At 43.0% G+C, this 18,083-nt stretch overlaps 1 protein-coding gene across 1 annotated transcript; it reads right to left on the bottom strand.

Moving 5' to 3' along the window:
• Positions 1-1,232: 1,232 nt before the first annotated feature.
• bard1 (BRCA1 associated RING domain 1) lies at positions 1,233-17,964 on the bottom strand. Its single transcript, XM_076108781.1, has 11 exons — positions 17,802-17,964; positions 16,927-16,983; positions 16,189-16,337; positions 14,654-15,654; positions 14,223-14,303; positions 13,376-13,548; positions 8,444-8,570; positions 8,212-8,344; positions 6,548-6,640; positions 3,431-3,528; positions 1,233-1,751 (listed from the first exon to the last, which is right to left on the bottom strand). The coding sequence occupies exons 1-11, from the start codon at positions 17,891-17,893 to the stop codon at positions 1,404-1,406; spliced, it is 2,352 nt and encodes a 783-aa protein (XP_075964896.1). The 5' UTR covers positions 17,894-17,964; the 3' UTR covers positions 1,233-1,403.
• Positions 17,965-18,083: the final 119 nt, after the last annotated feature.

Here is an 18,083-nt window from a genome sequence, read left to right as displayed (position 1 = left end):
GTTAAATAGACTTGAAAAGAAGTGTTATTCGGCAAAGTTGTGTGGATTTATGTTTTTGTGTGTTTCTACTCTGAATTATGCTGATGCTTCCCAACACAAGATAAGACCATTAACGACCGATGAACAGTTGAAGTCGTTCATTTGAACCCTTCAGGATGCTGCAGACCTCCTTGAATTTAGCCCTTTTCTGTTTTAAAACCACAAAAACAATAAAACGTTATGAAACTTAACAGCTGACCCAGAACAAAGCCGAACTCCAGGTAACCTTTCTAGAAGCAGAAAAAAAAAGATAATACAATATTTGGTTGAGAGAAAATAAGAATATACCAGTTCGTAATGCTCAGTGAGTTCAAGGGCACGACTCACAGGTTTATTTCTCTATTCTATTTCATTACAAGTCAGTTTGGGCTTCTATCTCGTCCGCACTACTAATTGCCTTCTCTCGCCTCCCGCCTTGGACAAGAAAAGGGAAGCAATTTTATGCAGCACATAGCAATCAATAGCAATTAGGTGCATCCCTGACTAATCCCTTTGAAAATGGCATATTGGGAGATGGCCAGTAGGACTCCTAAAGCACACATAGCTTCAGGCTACACACACACACACAAACCCCTTGTGTACACAAAGGTGGACACCACAAGTGCCAGTACTGTGAGGAAACAATTAATTGCTTTGTATCCTATGTATTTATATATATATCCTATGTCCTCTCCATCCATCTTTTTCGGGGACAGGCATTCTCAACTAAGTAATTATCTTTTCCTGGTAAACCAATGCAGATTATGGAATGCAATTCCACTCTAAAACCAGACAACTACATAACTAGAGGTTATGCACAGATACAATTGCATCAATGATTCATTCAGGAGTTGGGTTGGTGAAGGGCCGTGAGCGATGCAGGCATTGTACTGGAGTGTCATGGTGAAGAGGGAGCAATTTACCAGCACCGCTTTACCAACCTTCACCTATGGCCGACAGCTTTGGCTAATGACTGAAAGAATCAGATCAAAACAAAGCGGCTGAACAGAGTTTCCTTCGCAGTGTGGCCCGGCTCACCTGCAGAAATATATCGAGGGGTCTGGATATATGGATGGAGCTCAGAGAGGAGTAGCTGCCCTTTTGCGTTCAAAGGAGTCCATTAAGGTGGACCGTACAAACCCTGAGTATGAGTATGTGTAGCAGACATTATCTCTCACACACACACACAGGAAAAATAAATCGACAACAAACCGTTTAGATTAACACTTTAATTTCAAATGTTAAGAGCCACATAATTGTTTTAATGTTTACGTTATTCGTGGTAGCTTAATCCACCCATATTAAAAAAAACAAAACATGATGACCATACTTAAGAACAAGTGATTTTTCAGTGCAAAATCATTATTGGATATATGAAAGATTGTTCAGACCGGGGTTTGAGAGTCCGACACAGGGAAGAGCCGGAAGGCCTTGATGCAGTCGATGAGCCAGGTGGAGGGAGCCGACCACACCTTACCTCTCCTCATCACTGCTGGCTTGCGAGGGCCCTGGGGGTCAAAGATGATGTACTGGGTGCAGAGGGCCTGGTCAGAGCCCGGCAGTGCGTGGTAGGCAGCGGCACTCAGGGTTTGCGTTACGTCGCTGTCGGGCTTGGGCTGCCGGCTCAGGAGTTGACCTCCTCCTTCCCGGAGCAGCTTGGTGAGCTCGTCTTTGGAAGGCGCCTTAAAGGAGCCGAGGAGGAAGAAGAAACAGCCGTCGAAGAGCGGCGGGAGCTACGGAAGACGAAGGATTAGAGAAAACAAATTCAAGCATTAGTGGAAAATTCAAATCAAAAGACAGAAAAAAAAAAAAGCTGAGTGCTTGTGAGAACACTGGCGAAAGGATTAAAAGTCACCCCGTTTTGTTCATAATAAAGTTAAATGCTGAATCACTTCTTGCCAATAAATCTAGGCTCTCGTATTACCAAGCGTCTGTGCGGATGCTTTGTACTTGCTTCTTTGCGGCAGAGCCAGGAGACGTTTTTATCAGCACCACTTAGCATTGCTGTTTAAAGGCAGCAGTGAATTAGGCCGCTGGAGACTGTTCTCTTCACAGCATCAATGAACTCAAACTGCTTTGGGGTGTAAACTGGCTCCCTCAAGAGTTTCTAGTAAGAACATTCTTTGACTACACTTTGGTTGGATTTCACTTTTGCTTGCACACGTGTGTGTCCTTAACTTCTAATTAAGATTGATGGACATGTTATTCTTTACAAGGAAGCAACCAGAAGAAAGCAACAATGGGGTTATCTTAAATCTACTTAAGAACATGTGTTTATGACCATGTCCGCCTCTTGTACTAGTCTGCTTCTTAAGCCTAAGTGCTGATATCTCTAAAAGGTATTCGCTCATAACTTAGTGCATATAAACAACGCCTGATTGCCAATAAAGAAATACTCACTACCCTTTGACTTTTTCCTATTTCATTGTTTTACTACATTGAATCCCAATGGGTGGAATTCACTTTTTTGACATTAATCAACAGAAAAAGAACAATGTTGCATTGTAATGAAAATTCTACAAATCTATTTAAACTAAGTGCACTAGGTTTAAAAAACGATATTATTCACCACCTCCAATATTTAGTAGAGGCACCTCCAGCAGCAAGCAGATCCTTGAGTGTGTAAACAGGTATGTATCAGCTTCACCGTCTAGTCTCCATTCTTTTTTTAGTAGACGACAAACGCTCTGTCGAGTTTCATTGGGACTGGTGAGGGAGCCGAGATGTCCTGCTATAAAATTCTCCTTTGGACTGATGTCATGACTGCGACTCGGCCACTGCTGGACATTTATGTTGTTGATCTTTTTTTTGGAGAAACCCTTGTGTAGCTTTTGGCTTTGTTTGGAGTTGCTGTTTTCGTGAAAACTAAATCCTCTCCCCAAATCACAGTTCTCTTCTAGACTGCAGCGGGTTTTCCCTCCAGGATGTTGCTGCATTCATTTCACTCTCCACCCTCACAAACATTACAAGGCCTGCTGCAAAGAAGCATCCCCACAACATCCTCCTGAGAAGGCTTTGAGGTGGTAAAGGTGTGTTTCTGCTGGTGTTTGGATAACACCAAACAGTCTAAAACCCAGTTTTACCCCATTGGTACCTCTCAGTATGTCATTCTGCATGCGTTTGTCTATTTATCTCAAAACGGTTGACTGCACAACCAAATATATATGCATGGCATGTTATACATTTTCTATTTGTACAATAAATGTATTTAATTATTGCATTATGATCAGCTTTAAAACATTTTAAGTATTGTTTCTCTTGATAAGTGTCAAAGAAACTAAATCACACAGAGTTTCAAAAGATGAAAAAGTCAAAGTCATTACTTTAAATTATGTTTTCTTTCCTTGGACAGAGAGTCTAGACGATCTACAATCATCTAGTTCATGTGTTTGTTTGTGTGTTTCTCGTTTACCAAGCTATCTCTGTTGATGCGACTGCGCTGGGGGCCTTCTCCCGCCTGGTGCTCGGCTTCGGGCGTCCACTCGCCTGCCTGCAGACATGCCTCCACCCCTGACATCAAAGAGAGAGAGAGAAGGAAATTAAAGCTACCGCTAATTATGTTGACTCGAAGGAGTGCGACAAGGGAGGATGATAAAGCGCATGTCTGTTTTAGCACAAATTGGAAGATTTGAAGTATTGGCAAAGCTGCAGTTGTTGACAGAGAAAGATGCCCACAGCATGATGGAGTTAATGACGCAACCCTTGCTTTGAGCATCATCTCTCCATCTCTTGAGTTCTTACAGAGTCAAATTAGAACAGTGTGACAGCTAGAGTCCCGGACATTTTTTTTGTTAGAAAATAATCTTTTGGTCTAAATCCTTAAAAAAAAAGCATCTTGAAAGAAGAAAAAGTTTTATAAAAAATAAAATAAAAATACAGGCAGATACAGAGGCGGAAAGCAACACATTTTAATGACCCCTCACTGTGACAGATAAAAAAAAATGCTTCTGAACATGACAGATCACAAGGCTGCTGTTCCCTGTTAACGGTAGATTATGGAGTATCATATGCTTGGGGTATTTAAAAAACATCTAAACACATTGAAGCTAGATTTGGTTGACAATAAAGTAAAGGATGGCTGTGAAATACATCCGAGCATAAGTCTGGGCTTGACTAACTATTTATATTGTGAACGTGACGAGACTTCTCACAGCACTCCCAACTCAGAGATGCAAACAGCACCGCAGACCTCATACACATCTGCAAAGTATCTGCATTCTGCATCAGCCACACAACGTTGAGATTCATATCAACTCCAGCTGCAGGTTGCTTTTAGCTGCAAGACATAGCGGCATGAACAGATTAGTATAAGTGTACAATACAGCAACGGTTGATGACACGGCAAATTACACACATACAGTACACACACACACATACATACAGTCGCCAGAGCATGGGGTGGGGTGTAATTACGTATGGTCATCCCCCTTAATTACAGTTCTTAATTTGCAGGGACCCTGCCAGAGACACTGGGGTTAAACGCTGCGGACGATGGTGCTTAGTGCTGAAAACAATTAGCATATTTGCTAATTACGTTCACGAAGCCTGAATGCAGAAAACATCTCAAAGCCCTTCCTTCCTGAGTCGCTGAATGAGTGAACAGCCAGATGAAACCACTTCCTTGATAAACCATGAGACCAACTGGAGCGGAGGTTGTCCTTTCATTCTGAGGACGACAGCTGGATGCGAGGGTTTGACTGATGTGAAGCTCAGAAGGCCCACACTGACATCTTACGATCGGGACGGGGTACAATAGAGTACTCTTAGTCAGTATCCTGAAAACCAGCCACTGTATTCAGATGTGCACAGGTGGCATAGCAGCAACACGCCGGCCGACAGTTGAGTCCCCAATCCGATCCCTAATAGCGCTGCCTCCGGCGGGGCCGTGTGTCTAATGGAGCCTCTCGATGGCAGCCGAAGAGAAGCAGCTGAAACTTGTGTGTAAAGGGAGGAAGCACATGGGTGCACACATCCTCCCCGGGCCAACAGTGGGAGTAGCCGTGACATGAACCAAAGTGCAGTGAAATTAACCATCACAAAATGGGAAATAAATGGAAGAGAGGAAGGAATTATTAATGTAGTTTTTTTTTTTTTTTTAAACGGAGCAGTTCAGCATGTTCTTCAACACACTCGTTTTGCTTTCTTTCAGAGAGCGAGACGAGAATATCAATCTCGCACTTGGCGTCTGTGCATTAAGCGCTTCGCAGCATCTCCAGCTATAGATCAGGGTGGCCAGATACGCCTGATAACTCGAGCATCGTATAGTATTTAAATAGTACTTATATCCCTGAAGCCATAACGTGTCTGTTTTACATCTTCGCTAATGTACAGGTTCCACGAATGGGATACAACATGTTAATTAATGAGCTTTTAATGTATCGGTTTGGTCTTCAACACACACACACACACACACACAGTGTGACCTCATTCTCTGCTCAGGACGTCATAACTTCACTATATCGTTACAGCGCAAATCGTTCTTTGCTGCTATATTAACGCTCTTAATCTGGAATTTTGCAAAGTGAAGTCATAGGTGTTGATGGACAAGAGGATTCAAACCATTGCTTGAAGCTTGGCTAATACTTTTAGCTGGACTGGAGCCCTGTTAAGCAGAAGGAAAATGTGTTTCAATCAAATGTAAGACGGATAAAGAGGTTAGCTCGGGCTCGGTCGGGTTGACAGCGATGGCACATAAAGGTAGGTGACAGTGAGAACTCAGCTGCACACATGCAGAACAAGGACAGAGTCAGATAAGACGCCAAAGTGATTGTCATGAGGGAGACGAGCGGTGTCAAGTGCTCAGCCTGCGTGGAGAGAAGAGAAGAGGACGGGCTGAATATGGTCCAAAAACACAAAGTCTTCTCCAGTGACACCAGTACACACACATTCAAACTCAGAGTGGCTTATAGAGACAAGCGCGGGTGCCGCTTCACCCCACACACACACACTCAGAGTGAAGCGGTGCTACTGACGGACACAGCAGTTAAGGGCACACCAAGGTGTCAGAGAAGTCTTTGACAGAAAGACTCTTTTTACTTCCCCTAAATCAGTCTTTCTCTAAATATCTGCTTGTTGACTTGGTTCAAGGTGCCAGCGAGACTGACGGGGATCGGCAACATTTTTGCAAAGCATTCATCTTGGTATGAATCATACAAGAAGAGAAAGTTGGTCATCTTTCCATCGCTAGTAACATTGAAGTCTTGAGGAGCACAAACAGCTTAACTAAAAATTGCTGGATGCTAAAAGTTCTTTTCATTTTTTCTAGGACATTCCAATGTTTTGTAGAAAAAAAAAGTATTTAATTTAGTTACATAAACCCCATAAAATGACTCCAAACTGCTTGTGCAGCACAATGCATTTGCTCTGTAGTTCAAGTGTCCAACATCAGATTCCTATATCTTTCCCTTCATACTGTATTCTATGTCAAGAGTCACCTTACTGCAGCAAACATATCTTCAAGTACAGATGGAAATGGCCAGAGCCCCCTTGCATGACTCCGTTAACTGAATACAAAGCACTCCACACTCACAGCTGAAGTTGACAACCCAGCAGCCAGCAAGAAGGCCAAGGAGGGCGGAGATGGTGGCGCGCATGTGTCCTTCTGGCACCACAACATGGCTCACTGGAGGAAGACACAAACGAACAAAAGCCAAATTGAAAAAAGGTACAAATGAGTTGTGTTACACATTTCACAAACAGATGCTGCCTGTTGCTGTACTCCTAGTGAATGTGAGTGGCAGCTACATAGTGCATGCATGCATGTTATTGGTGCAAATTCAGATAACTAGATAGCTCAAGTGCTACAAGATAATACAGTTATTATGCGGTTGATAATACCTTGATTTCACAATTTGGATACTGTATTTTAGACATTGTCTTGAGTTTTCTCCCGGCCCAGGTTAGGTGAGCCACCAACATGACTTCTGTACCTCGAGAGGAAAACACTGGAGCACATCCTAACTTCTCTCTGGGCATGTCTGGAAATAAACGACATCCCTTGCGCTACTTCCCAGCACATGTGGAGAAAATAAAGTTCTTGCGGTGTTTGCTAACATTTGTTCAGCTGAGGATGATGGGAAAGACATGACAATTCATCCTGAGGGGGACATGAATGTATCTTTCAATATCACTATATTCAGTTATTATGCCCAATTCGATATCAGACATTAGAGTTTTTAACAGAATAACACATCACAATTCTACTGGAACCAACCCATCTGCATGGAGGACTGATATCTATATATCTATAAAAAAATCCCAATTTATTTTTGCCTGGCTGAATAGGCGAGTTCAATCCCAACCTGTCAAACTGTTCATGGCAACACAACAGAAGGCCATGCTACAGCTTATTCATAAAATTTGCTTTAGACGATAACTACAAGTTAATTAAAAATGTGAATTAATTGCCTCTTCATTTAAAGTGAAGTCCAAAATGAGCATAATTATACCTCGAGGGCAAAACCTTCTAATATTGCGTATTGACTGCATTTTGCAGGCTCGAGTTTAAAATGAAAAGAAAAGCACCAACTTTAACCCCTCCGGTCAGAGGTGGGAGAGTTGTGAGAAACACTTCTGTTTTTCATTGATGCTTACTCATCACCCCGACAGTACCTACAATCGTTTTAAGAGGAATGATTTCAATGACTTTTCTCTCTCTGTTGTTCTCCGAGTCATTACTATGCAACACTGAAGGAGCGGTTGTATCGCAATGATGTATATACAGCTGTATGAAAGGTGAACCTTCACGAGCTCAAGCATCCACTTGTGGCTTTTACATTACAGAGGAGTCTCTGTAAGGTAGTGAAGCTTGGCTGTGTAGGAAAAAGGACCATCCAGATAACAATCCCATCTCTGTGGTGGTGAAAGTACCGTATATATAATCTTCAGAACAAACACTAAGAGTGCTTGAGCCTCCAGTCTACCCATCTCATACATCTTTCAGTTGAACAGGGCATCCAAATCACGGTTGATTACTTAGAGTGTCTGGCAGTGAACAAACTTACCAGCCATGGTCCCAATGTACCAGCAGATGGCTGGTAACCGCTGTTGATTTGTTGCTGAGAGCCCGTGTGTCTCAAACAACAACATTAAAAAGCGCTCATAGGCGACTAGTATTCTAATGAGCTTCGCCTGGAACATTGAGGAAGTTTAAGCCCCCCATGAGGAGGCATTTCTGCAGCGCACAAACACTACCTGAGCCAGAAAAGGTGTCAGCAATCCTCCCTCCCAGCAGCTCTCCCAGTTTGGCCACCTGAACCTGCTCTGGCTGCGACAGCTTGCTGGCCAGAAGCACCGCCACTCCATCCCTCCTCACACAGTCGCTCACCTGAGAAGGGACGAAAGGACATGGTTCAGAAATGTCACGAGTGTATGGGTAAACAATTTCAAGCGGAGACAAAAAAAAAGGGTCTTCAAGTGGACGTACTATAGAGAGACTGGTTGAGGGGCTTAGAGATGTGTTGGCATGTTGCGTTCCTTCTGAGATTTCCTGGAAAACCTCCAGCATCTCCAGACCCACCGCGTAGTCGGCAGGCCGCTTTCCATACAGATTACTGTGAAAAAGTAAAGTCAAAAAGATAGAGTGTCAGTGTCTCACAGGATGGTTTACTATTCATGCAAACCATCTGGTGACCAAAGGGACAGTGAGACATGTTAAAAATCATAAGTAATACATGACAGCGTACTGTCAAAAGACTAACTCGTTTATTAATTATATTTACAACACAAGCTAAAAGCAGGTCAAAAGGTGGAGCAAGGTATTGTGGGGCAGTTGCACATATATAATATATATATCTGTGGATAGTCACAGCAGGTCTGAGATGAGAGTTTTCCTCTGCCAGTGGGACAAAGCTTTCACAGACACTAACGCAGCGTTGATGGAACTATGTGATATGTCTAAAGCAATGTCTCCTCCGACAAGATAATCATGCTGTCATATCATTTCATCACTTCAACAATTACTGTAAATTTGGATTGTATTGTATTTATTTTCTTCTCTCCATCACTGGCCACCGAGCAGGACAGACAAAACGAAATCTAGAGCTGTGTCTCAATTCAGGGGCTGCATCCTTCGGAGGACCCAGCCTTCGCGGGCCGGGTCCTTCGAGGACCGCGAAGGCTAGACCGTGCGGTCTCCGAAATGAGACGGCCTACCCTACAGAGGACTTCCTGTTTGCGTCAACAGCTGCTCCCAGTGCCTAGAATCCCTGCTCAGCAGGATTATATATATATATATATATATATATATATATATATATATATATATATATATATATATATATATATATATATATATATATTCCCTGCTCAGATTATAAATATATACACATAAATACATTCAACTAAAATATTTTCAGTATATATACTTTGAAGTTTTTAGTTTAGTGTTTTCAATCATATATTCAAAAATTCATTCATAGTTTATTTTCATAATATTGTTTTCCTAAATTAATAATCAGTTAAATCATAATTAAATCAGTTACTATGTTAAATAACACATTTTCAGTTATAATTCTTGCAATTAAAACAATGTATTTATCAATAACTTTATTTTATTTCATTCACACATATATATAGCAATCCTAAGGCAGAGGAAATCAATCAAGACAGTTAATATTAACAGCAGCAAAACAAATGTCAAACGTGTTTATTAACTTGCAGTAACACATGTGCATATACTTTATATATATATTTTTTTTAAAAGGCCGCATTCGTGGGCTGCATTTGAAGGAGTCTTCAGCAAACATGCGAATTGGGACAGCCTAGTCGCCGCGCTGTGCCGCAACCAGTCTACGAATGCAGCCTTCGAAGGATGCAGCCCCTGAATTGAGAGACAGCTTAGATGCGTCGGTCCAGAGGTCTGAGAAAAAAAAACTATTTGGCAATGTCACAGCCGGCTTGTTGTGTGAAACTGTGCACTCGTGTGTGTCCTTCACTTGTTGGAGCATAATGGTTTGATACGAGGGGAAGCTGAAATCTGTGTTCTACTTCATTCCTAGGTCGTATACACAACCCACTAGATTCACAGCATGCAAGAGAAAATCCATTAGCTGCACAACATCACAGAAAAGTGATGACTCTGTTGCGCATAAGCGTCCTCAATTACATACATTAATCTGGTGAGAAGACGCTACCTTTATAGATTGAACCGCGATACACAACAACAACACCTCAGGACAAATCATGTGTAATGGAGGCTTAGCGCCATTATGCACAGAGACTCAAAGAGAGGAGACTGGTTACAACAGGCATACTGGAATAAAAACACCTTTAAAAGTTTGAAAGAGCTGCATGAAACAAGACTGCGGTCACCTTGAGGAAACAAGGATGGGAGAAAAGGTAATGAAGGAAAAACACAGGAGGAGGGGAGACGGAGAGAGAACCAAGCCCAGCAGGTCGTCTCTAAAAGATTAGGCGTCAGCAAAGATAACACCTGGGGGACAATTAATAGGTCCACTGGTCCATAAAATATTTCATTTGGATTCATACCCCCCAAGTCCACACACATCAATACAAACAAACATAAAATGCCCCTGACTCTAATACCTATGAGCGCGCACATACACACAAGCTGCTTCATGCAGCTTCACGTGAGACGAATATTTAAAGAAAAATAATAAAGCGTGGAAAATTGTCCTGCAGGTGAAGTCACAAACACTCTCCCACAGGCCTCTGCATTACAAGTGCACACGTGGGAGGCAGGCGGGGGTGGTTCTAAAAGGATAACCACTGGAACCAGCAGGAGGAGCTTCACTTATTCATTTAGAGCTAAACACAAATACAGAGTTCAGTTCAACACATCAATACTAATAACAGCAGATTGTTATTGTGCCCAGTTGCACAAGAACTGTTACTGGTCCGTAGGCTCCAAGCACATTTCTTTAACTATGGACATGGATTTCAAAACGTCTCCATTTTTGTCCTCAAATGTACCGTATGAGTTGTATGAGGTCAGTTAAAAATCAGAGCCAAGCTCATGCACACCCGGCCGCTGACGGAGCTTTTGAACTGTGTGCGCGCTGCAGCAGCCCGTGTCTTGAAAGGAGTCATAAGTTCTAACGACGGGAACACGTGGCGAGCAACCGATGAGGCAGAGGGCGAAGCTCGAATGCATTTTTAAATCAAAAAGGGTCCATTAGTAACATTTCCTTCTTAAACAATCCACCGTCAAATTGTCCTGATGGTTGGATCAGCTGGCAGATGCAGTTGAGAGTTGATGATGCAGCACATGGCTCGACCAAAGCCTCCATCTAACCCGGTAGAAGTGCGGCGTATTGGACTGGAATTGTTATGCAGATGCCCTTTCTCTGACGCCAAACTAAGTACAATCACAAATAATCAAGAGTATGGCTTGCAACACTTTGCCTGATTGTCATCTTATTGACGACAAAACAATGCGAATCAAATTAAACAAAATATGTAATGCAATGTCTGGATTTAGGTGTTTTGTCTGTATATTTAAAAAAAGGTCCCAACAAATACAGTTGTCAGTACTGTATGTAGTAATACAAATTAACTGGCTAACTGGTAAATGCAGACTGTCATTTGACTGAGAGCAGTATAATTATACCGGCCCAGTGTACGGGATTGGCGTGCCAGTAAGCGGTGATTAACACGTTCATTTTAAATAACTAGCGGTTAATTAACGTCTGTATGGATTCAGTGCGTCGGGCATTGGATGGTCTTTAGGACTGAGCCTTCCTACACCTTGCAGGCCTCATCTTGGCTGTCCAAATGTGCTGCACTGGTACTGAGGTTTATGCCCTGCTGTGCATGCTGTGCAGGCTGTGCAGCGTCTCAGAAAATGCTTGAACGGGTTGTTTTTGAGATAACAGGGAATCAAATATAAAACAAATTAGTATTTGCTTAAGAATTTGCCTGACTTTGTTCAGTACTCCTAATAACCTGCACGGCAAGTCAAATACTTGTGCCTGATAGAGAGTGGACTCACATTCGCTGATTTAGAGGACAGGTCCCCAATGAATCAATGCAGTCCAATCATTCAAATCTAATGAGCACACACAAACAATGAAAATCTGCAAAACTTGTATTTCCGAACCCCCGCGCTGTGTGCCAATCATTCCATTAGGGATTGCATTGGCAGATGTCTTGGTTGCCTCTTGTGCGAGTATATGCATTGTGTGAGTGTGTGTGAAGTTGGAAGCAAAGATTGCATTCATCTTGCAGCGTCCCGAAAGACAGTCCTCAATGACGTGAGCACAGTGGATTTAAAAAAGGAAAGACAAAGACCGCTGGGTACAAAATGATCGCGTAGAGACGACTAACTGACCAACACACTGACCCCGATCAACTACTGTGTTGATCGCTCTTATTAACCAGTATATCCTCTACCTCATTATCTATATTGTGCTATGCATCTACCGGCCAGAAACGCTGATACAGCATCAACTGATCGACCAAAAACAACTAATCAGCGCCAGTCGATCTTCATACGTCGTTCCGCCGACATACTGCACCAGCACGCGCCTGTCTGTGATGATAAAAGGGCTAAATGAACGGTGCGCTGATATACTGAAGGAGAACGTAAACACTGGTCCAGAATAACAGAAGAGCCTTCACGATGTGATGCAATGAGATACAATAGCGATGCAATAAACACCAACTTACCTAAAATATTGTTTTTGTTGAAATTCGAGCTCTAATGGTCCGACACTGCGAAAGGTGTTTGTAATATTTAATATATAAGTTTATATATTAACATAATAATGTCCCAATTTACCTCACTGACATTCCCAACAACAATTTACAATTCTCAAATTGTCATAATAGTGGTATTTAATACAATAATGTTGAATTGGATTCACGGTTTGTTTTTTTGTATGTTACTCATGGTACACACATTAAATTATTCATAAAACAGCATATTATACGCAATAAGATTATATTTTGAATCCAAAACACATACGTACTCTCAAATAGTCACAATTTAGATTTAGGAGAAACATGCAGCATTCTTAAAACCATTATGATTCTATCCAGCAGCAGTGCTCAGCTGTGTTTTCATGTGTGGAGGCTGCTGCATTTTAAACACTAGTGATCAAAACTACAGCTCATGGTGCATACATGTTCCATATGGAGGATGCATGTGGCTGGGACTAGAATGCAAAGCACTAGATTAAAAAGGTTCTGCTTCTGCTTTGAACATATCGTTTCAAAGATCGTGTTTTTTAGCTCAAAACACGGCATCTATGCGATTCGTTTGACACGTAGCAACCCTTTATGATAGCCACTCTGTCTGCAGTACTGTACACAAGTGTTGTTACAGTGCTATGACAGCACCTCACCTGTAAAAACCAACAAACTCCGGGTATGAAAAAAAGCACTTGAAGCAACTTACAGTATGTTCCGCGAGGCTCCGAACTGCAGCAGCAGTTTGACAACGGCTGGATGTCCGTTCCTCACGGCGTCGTGGAGCGGAGAGTCGTTCTCATAGCCGGGTGTGTTCAACAGGGCTCCCCTTGAGACCAACACCTCCACAACCACCAGGTGACCCAGGTTACAGGCTTCATGCTGGAACAAACAGAAGGAATCCTCATAACACAGCCGTATTTTCCAGTTGACACATATTCTAGGTGAGGTAGGTGATTCAAAGAGTTAAATGTATGGGAATATATACAAAACCAGAAATTACAGCTTAATTACACATTCTGGAAGCATTCTTTTCTGACTTGATCTACTTATAGTTTACCAGCTAATGAAAAGTTAATGTAAAGTCTTCGTGGCTATGTTCCCCAACAGTACAGATCATTTTATTGCGTTTCAAGATAAACGGCACAACATCTCACAGCAGAAACGGGCGCTGGGACGGAGACAATGTAATAAATACAGCTGTTTAGAGAGGACAACTAAGAGCTCGCATGGCATATTCATAATAACCACACAGGGCACAGTGACTCAGCATTGGTTTACTGAAGAAGACAATGCAATAAATAGTAAATGGCACAGTGTAAATGCCGCCCAGAGAAGCTACAGAGGACAAGAATCTGTGCGGAAAACATTTTGCCATCAGAGTCACAAAGTGTGTAAAAAATGACACGTTATTGACAGAACACACCTCAAATCTCTTCCATCAAAAGGAGAGACTAAGAACCCACCGGTGTAGAAAAACTATGTTCCCATAACAATAGCTTTTCAACACCACAAATACAGGTTTTCAGACGCATCCCTTGGTGAGTTCTTCTTACCAGAGGTGTCCACCCAGCATGATCCTTCAGGTTCGGGTCAGCCCCCTGGTCCAGCAGCTCCTTGACAGCCTCTACATCTCCCTGCAGGACCCAGTGAGAACAACAGACCGGAGGTCAGAGCTTTAGACCCGCAAATGCAACCCTACAAACACAGCAGCTGATCCCAGCGTACCAAAGCTCTGCCGTTTATCAATCACACTCCACAGTGGGCCATTGATTACCTTGTCTTGTACCCAGAGGGGTATTACTGCGGTTTACAAGGATTACTGCAAGACGGTCTGTTCTCAACAGACCGAAATGTGAACGTCTGATCATCTGTAGACTTTAGCTGTTATTGCTGTTGCTTTACTTCAGAAATGTTTTACAATTCGCGTTCGTAAAATGCACCAGAAAATAGAGAGAAAAGGTGAATTATTCGGAAACCTCTGGACCTTTATAGCAGCTAGATGCAGCAGGGTCTCTCCCTTGCGGTTCCTCTTCAGAACCGCAGGGCTCCCTGAGGTTGGTCGTCCAGCCGGAGTAGATGGAGATTTTCTACCGACTGTGGCTCGGACAGAGGGGCTGTCTCCTTGCTCTTCTCTTGAGTTTTTGATGCTCTTATCACGCCTGGGGCTAGGCGAAGAAAGAGGGTCAAGGACAGCTGGAGACATCTGTGATTTTCTCCGCCTGCCCGGGGAAGCCCTGGGCCTTTTCGGTGTGGTCTCCAACACGGCAACCTTCTCCTCCGCTCTGGATCGTTTCGATGAATGCTTTGGGGGCGATACGTTGACCTCACTGTCCGACATTCCCTGACCAGGCTGGGTTTGGTCGTTCAGTACAGCGCCGCCGCCTTCAATGAGACTCTTCCTCGTAGTGCTCGTGCCAGGGCCGAGTTCATTAGTACTCCCCTGTGGTACTTTAGGCTGCGGCTCGTCAGACGTGACAGCAGGGCTTACGAAGGAAACTCTTTTACTGGACCTCCTCGACCCTTCCGCACAGTGCTGCTCCTTTTCTTTTGAAGCCTCTGCCTCCTTGATGATCCCCCATTGCTGGTTTATAGCCTTCAGTCTCTGCTTCTTCATCTTCCGCTTGGTCTGTTTCCGCGTGGTCCGAGCGGCTCCTTGCACTAACACTTTCCTGACGGCAGCCTGTTTCTTAGTTGACCCCTTCTTTCCGTTTGCATTTTTGGATCTTTGAGAAGACGACGAGTCAGAGTCTGGGGAGGACGAGGTGAAATTGAAAACTGACAGGTCCGGGCGTCGAGCAGTAACGGCGTCTTGCTGCGCTGCGGCCGTTTGTCGAGAAGACGTGCTCTCCGGTACAAGGACCTCTGAAGGTTTCTCCACCGTGCAGCGTACCTTGCGGCTGCGTGGGCTGAACCAGATCTTGAAGTTCTTCTTTTGTTTAAAGACCGGGCTTTGAGGCTGCGTTTGATTCTTGGCTACAGAGGAATCTGCAATGAAAAAAAAAAAAAAACAGTTGCAACGAAACAAAAAGTTCCCCACTTGCATGCACTATATTTGTTTGCTTTGTAATCACCTTGCATCTGTTGAGAGGTTGTTGAGATGAAAAGGGAATAACAACCGACCCGTAAAATGAAGCACTCCCAGCTAATAATATTGACATTTGAAACAAGTAGAAAATTGCCCAATCGACTTCTTAAACCTTTAGGTATTTTGGTAAAATCTAGACAGCCTGCCGATGTGTTCACTTTTTAACTACCCTATAGTTCTTTGTTAAAGCTGAAACTAAACAGCACCATAGTTAATTGAACTGCATAATCACTGTCATTGATCACTGATGCTGGATGGGCGATAAAGATAATAAAGCACAGGAACAAGCCACTAATAATGTCATTCAGAGATTAGATTGGCAGAGGGAGAATGTTAAATGTTTCAGTCAACAATTGATAGAAGGGGGGGAGGGGGGGGGGGGACATAACTCGTGAATTCTGCTTTGGAGCTGCGATATAACAGCTACCATCTACCTGGTTGTTCTACGGGATTGAGCAGGAACTCCAAACCGCAGAAGAGCGTTACGATGCTGCTGAGCTGCCTGTTGATTTGGATGTCCTTCACCCACGCTGGACTCTGACACACCACACAGCCATCTCCTGCCCGGGGGCCGGCACAGGACCTAGGGCAATAAACCACAGCTTGGATTAGGAGTTCCCTTCACAGTTGAGTAAAAAAGAAACACAATGAGCTTATTGATTTACCTTTTAAGGCCATTCGGTCATGAAGAGAAGGAATAAATCGAGGGTATAGTTTACGCCCATCGGGACATTAATTGCCTTCAAGACTTTCAACACGGTAAACAAAGCACCGTGCCACTGTCATGGATATTTAGTAATTCATTTGTATTAAATGTCCGTGTAAATAGTGCCGTTTAAGTTGTCATTCACAGAATATGAATCTGCTAACCACATAATTAAAATTATGTAATTACTTTACGTATTTGTTTAATACGTAGGGAATAAAATCCAACTGAACTAAGCTACTTTTCACGTCACTGTGGACATTTAAATTTGTAGTAGCAGGAAAAAGTAAAACTGTATTATGGCTATATTCCCTTTAAGTGTTCTAGTGAACCAGCATGAGTTGCACACCTAAATAGAATGGAGCCACAGTTAGCATCGTTAGTTACACCTGTGATTTGAGGAATCAGAAATGTCCACCACTAGACACGTCATTTGTTAAAATACATTTAGCCGAGGTTGCATTACCTGCACAGCATATGCTCGCACATTCCGAGACACACAGGCTCCGTCATCAAGAGAGAGCTGGAAAAGAGACAAAACATTTTGAAGTGGTCCGTAGTCAGAGTAAGCAAAACCCCCTCTACCACACTGGTGTAGCCATACATACACAACTTTATAGCACATGTTAAGGAACGAATCGGTATCTATCAGTGGAGCATGCTTGACTTCTCATTCACAATATATATATATATATATATATATTTAAGACTAAGGGTTTTGTGGAAAGGCCATCTAGACACAAAACGCCCAGTATAGATTATCCATTAGTGTATTGAGGGTTGTGAACCTCTCCACCCTTCAGGATCACTCCGAGCTGCTGCACTACAGTCTGATTTGGTAATCGCATCAGATAGTGGAGAGCAACACTTCTCACAGACTATTCAACCTCTTGCCACCATGCTGGAGGTAATGGAGCACCCCAGCACACAGCATATCCCTCCGCACAGTCACATGTAACATCCTGCTAGGTGGTCCCACCACTAACTTGAACTAAATCAACCCACCATTCGCAAACCACACAACCCCTAAACAGCTGTCTCTGTCTGTACTTCTGTGTTATTGTTGCTTAATGGTTTAAGAAATGACATCCCACTCTGGCACACGTATGGACGATCCAAATGTATTTTATCTGGCGTCTTTGCTTTTCTGCAAATACGCTTAACATTACGTGTCCACGTAAAGTGACTGATAACCGTACAACGTTTACGGTACTGTGAATAATAACGACTGGTTGTATCGTTTATTGTATTGTTAACGATACGCAACAAAAGCCGAAACGTTAACCTTCCCCCCGGACACACGTTCAACTCACTTCTACAGTAACGTTAACGTTTTCTTACCATTTAGAGCAAAGCAGCAGTTGTCGAAAGTTCCTAACCGCCTCCTTAGTGTTCTTCCAGTCCTTCTCCTCTTCGAGGACATCATTATCCATGATTAGAAGAACTGTGTGTCTTCTGTTATGAATCACAGGCTACAAAACAAACCGAGCTTGCTTCCGGGATACTTGCATCTCGCGCCAAAGATTTACGGAAGTAGCCTGCGATTGTCGCCAAAGCTATGACGCGATGACGTAGGTTTCGGCACACACCCGATCATGACGTTGGGAATTTTAAAAACTTTCA

This window comes from Anarhichas minor, unplaced genomic scaffold (genome assembly GCF_050575085.1).
Source record: "Anarhichas minor isolate MPS153535 unplaced genomic scaffold, ASM5057508v1 ptg000004l, whole genome shotgun sequence".
In the NCBI taxonomy this organism is placed as follows: Eukaryota; Metazoa; Chordata; class Actinopteri; order Perciformes; family Anarhichadidae; genus Anarhichas; species Anarhichas minor.
Note: the sequence above shows the minus strand (reverse complement) of the source record. Positions and strands in the feature narration are given on the sequence as shown.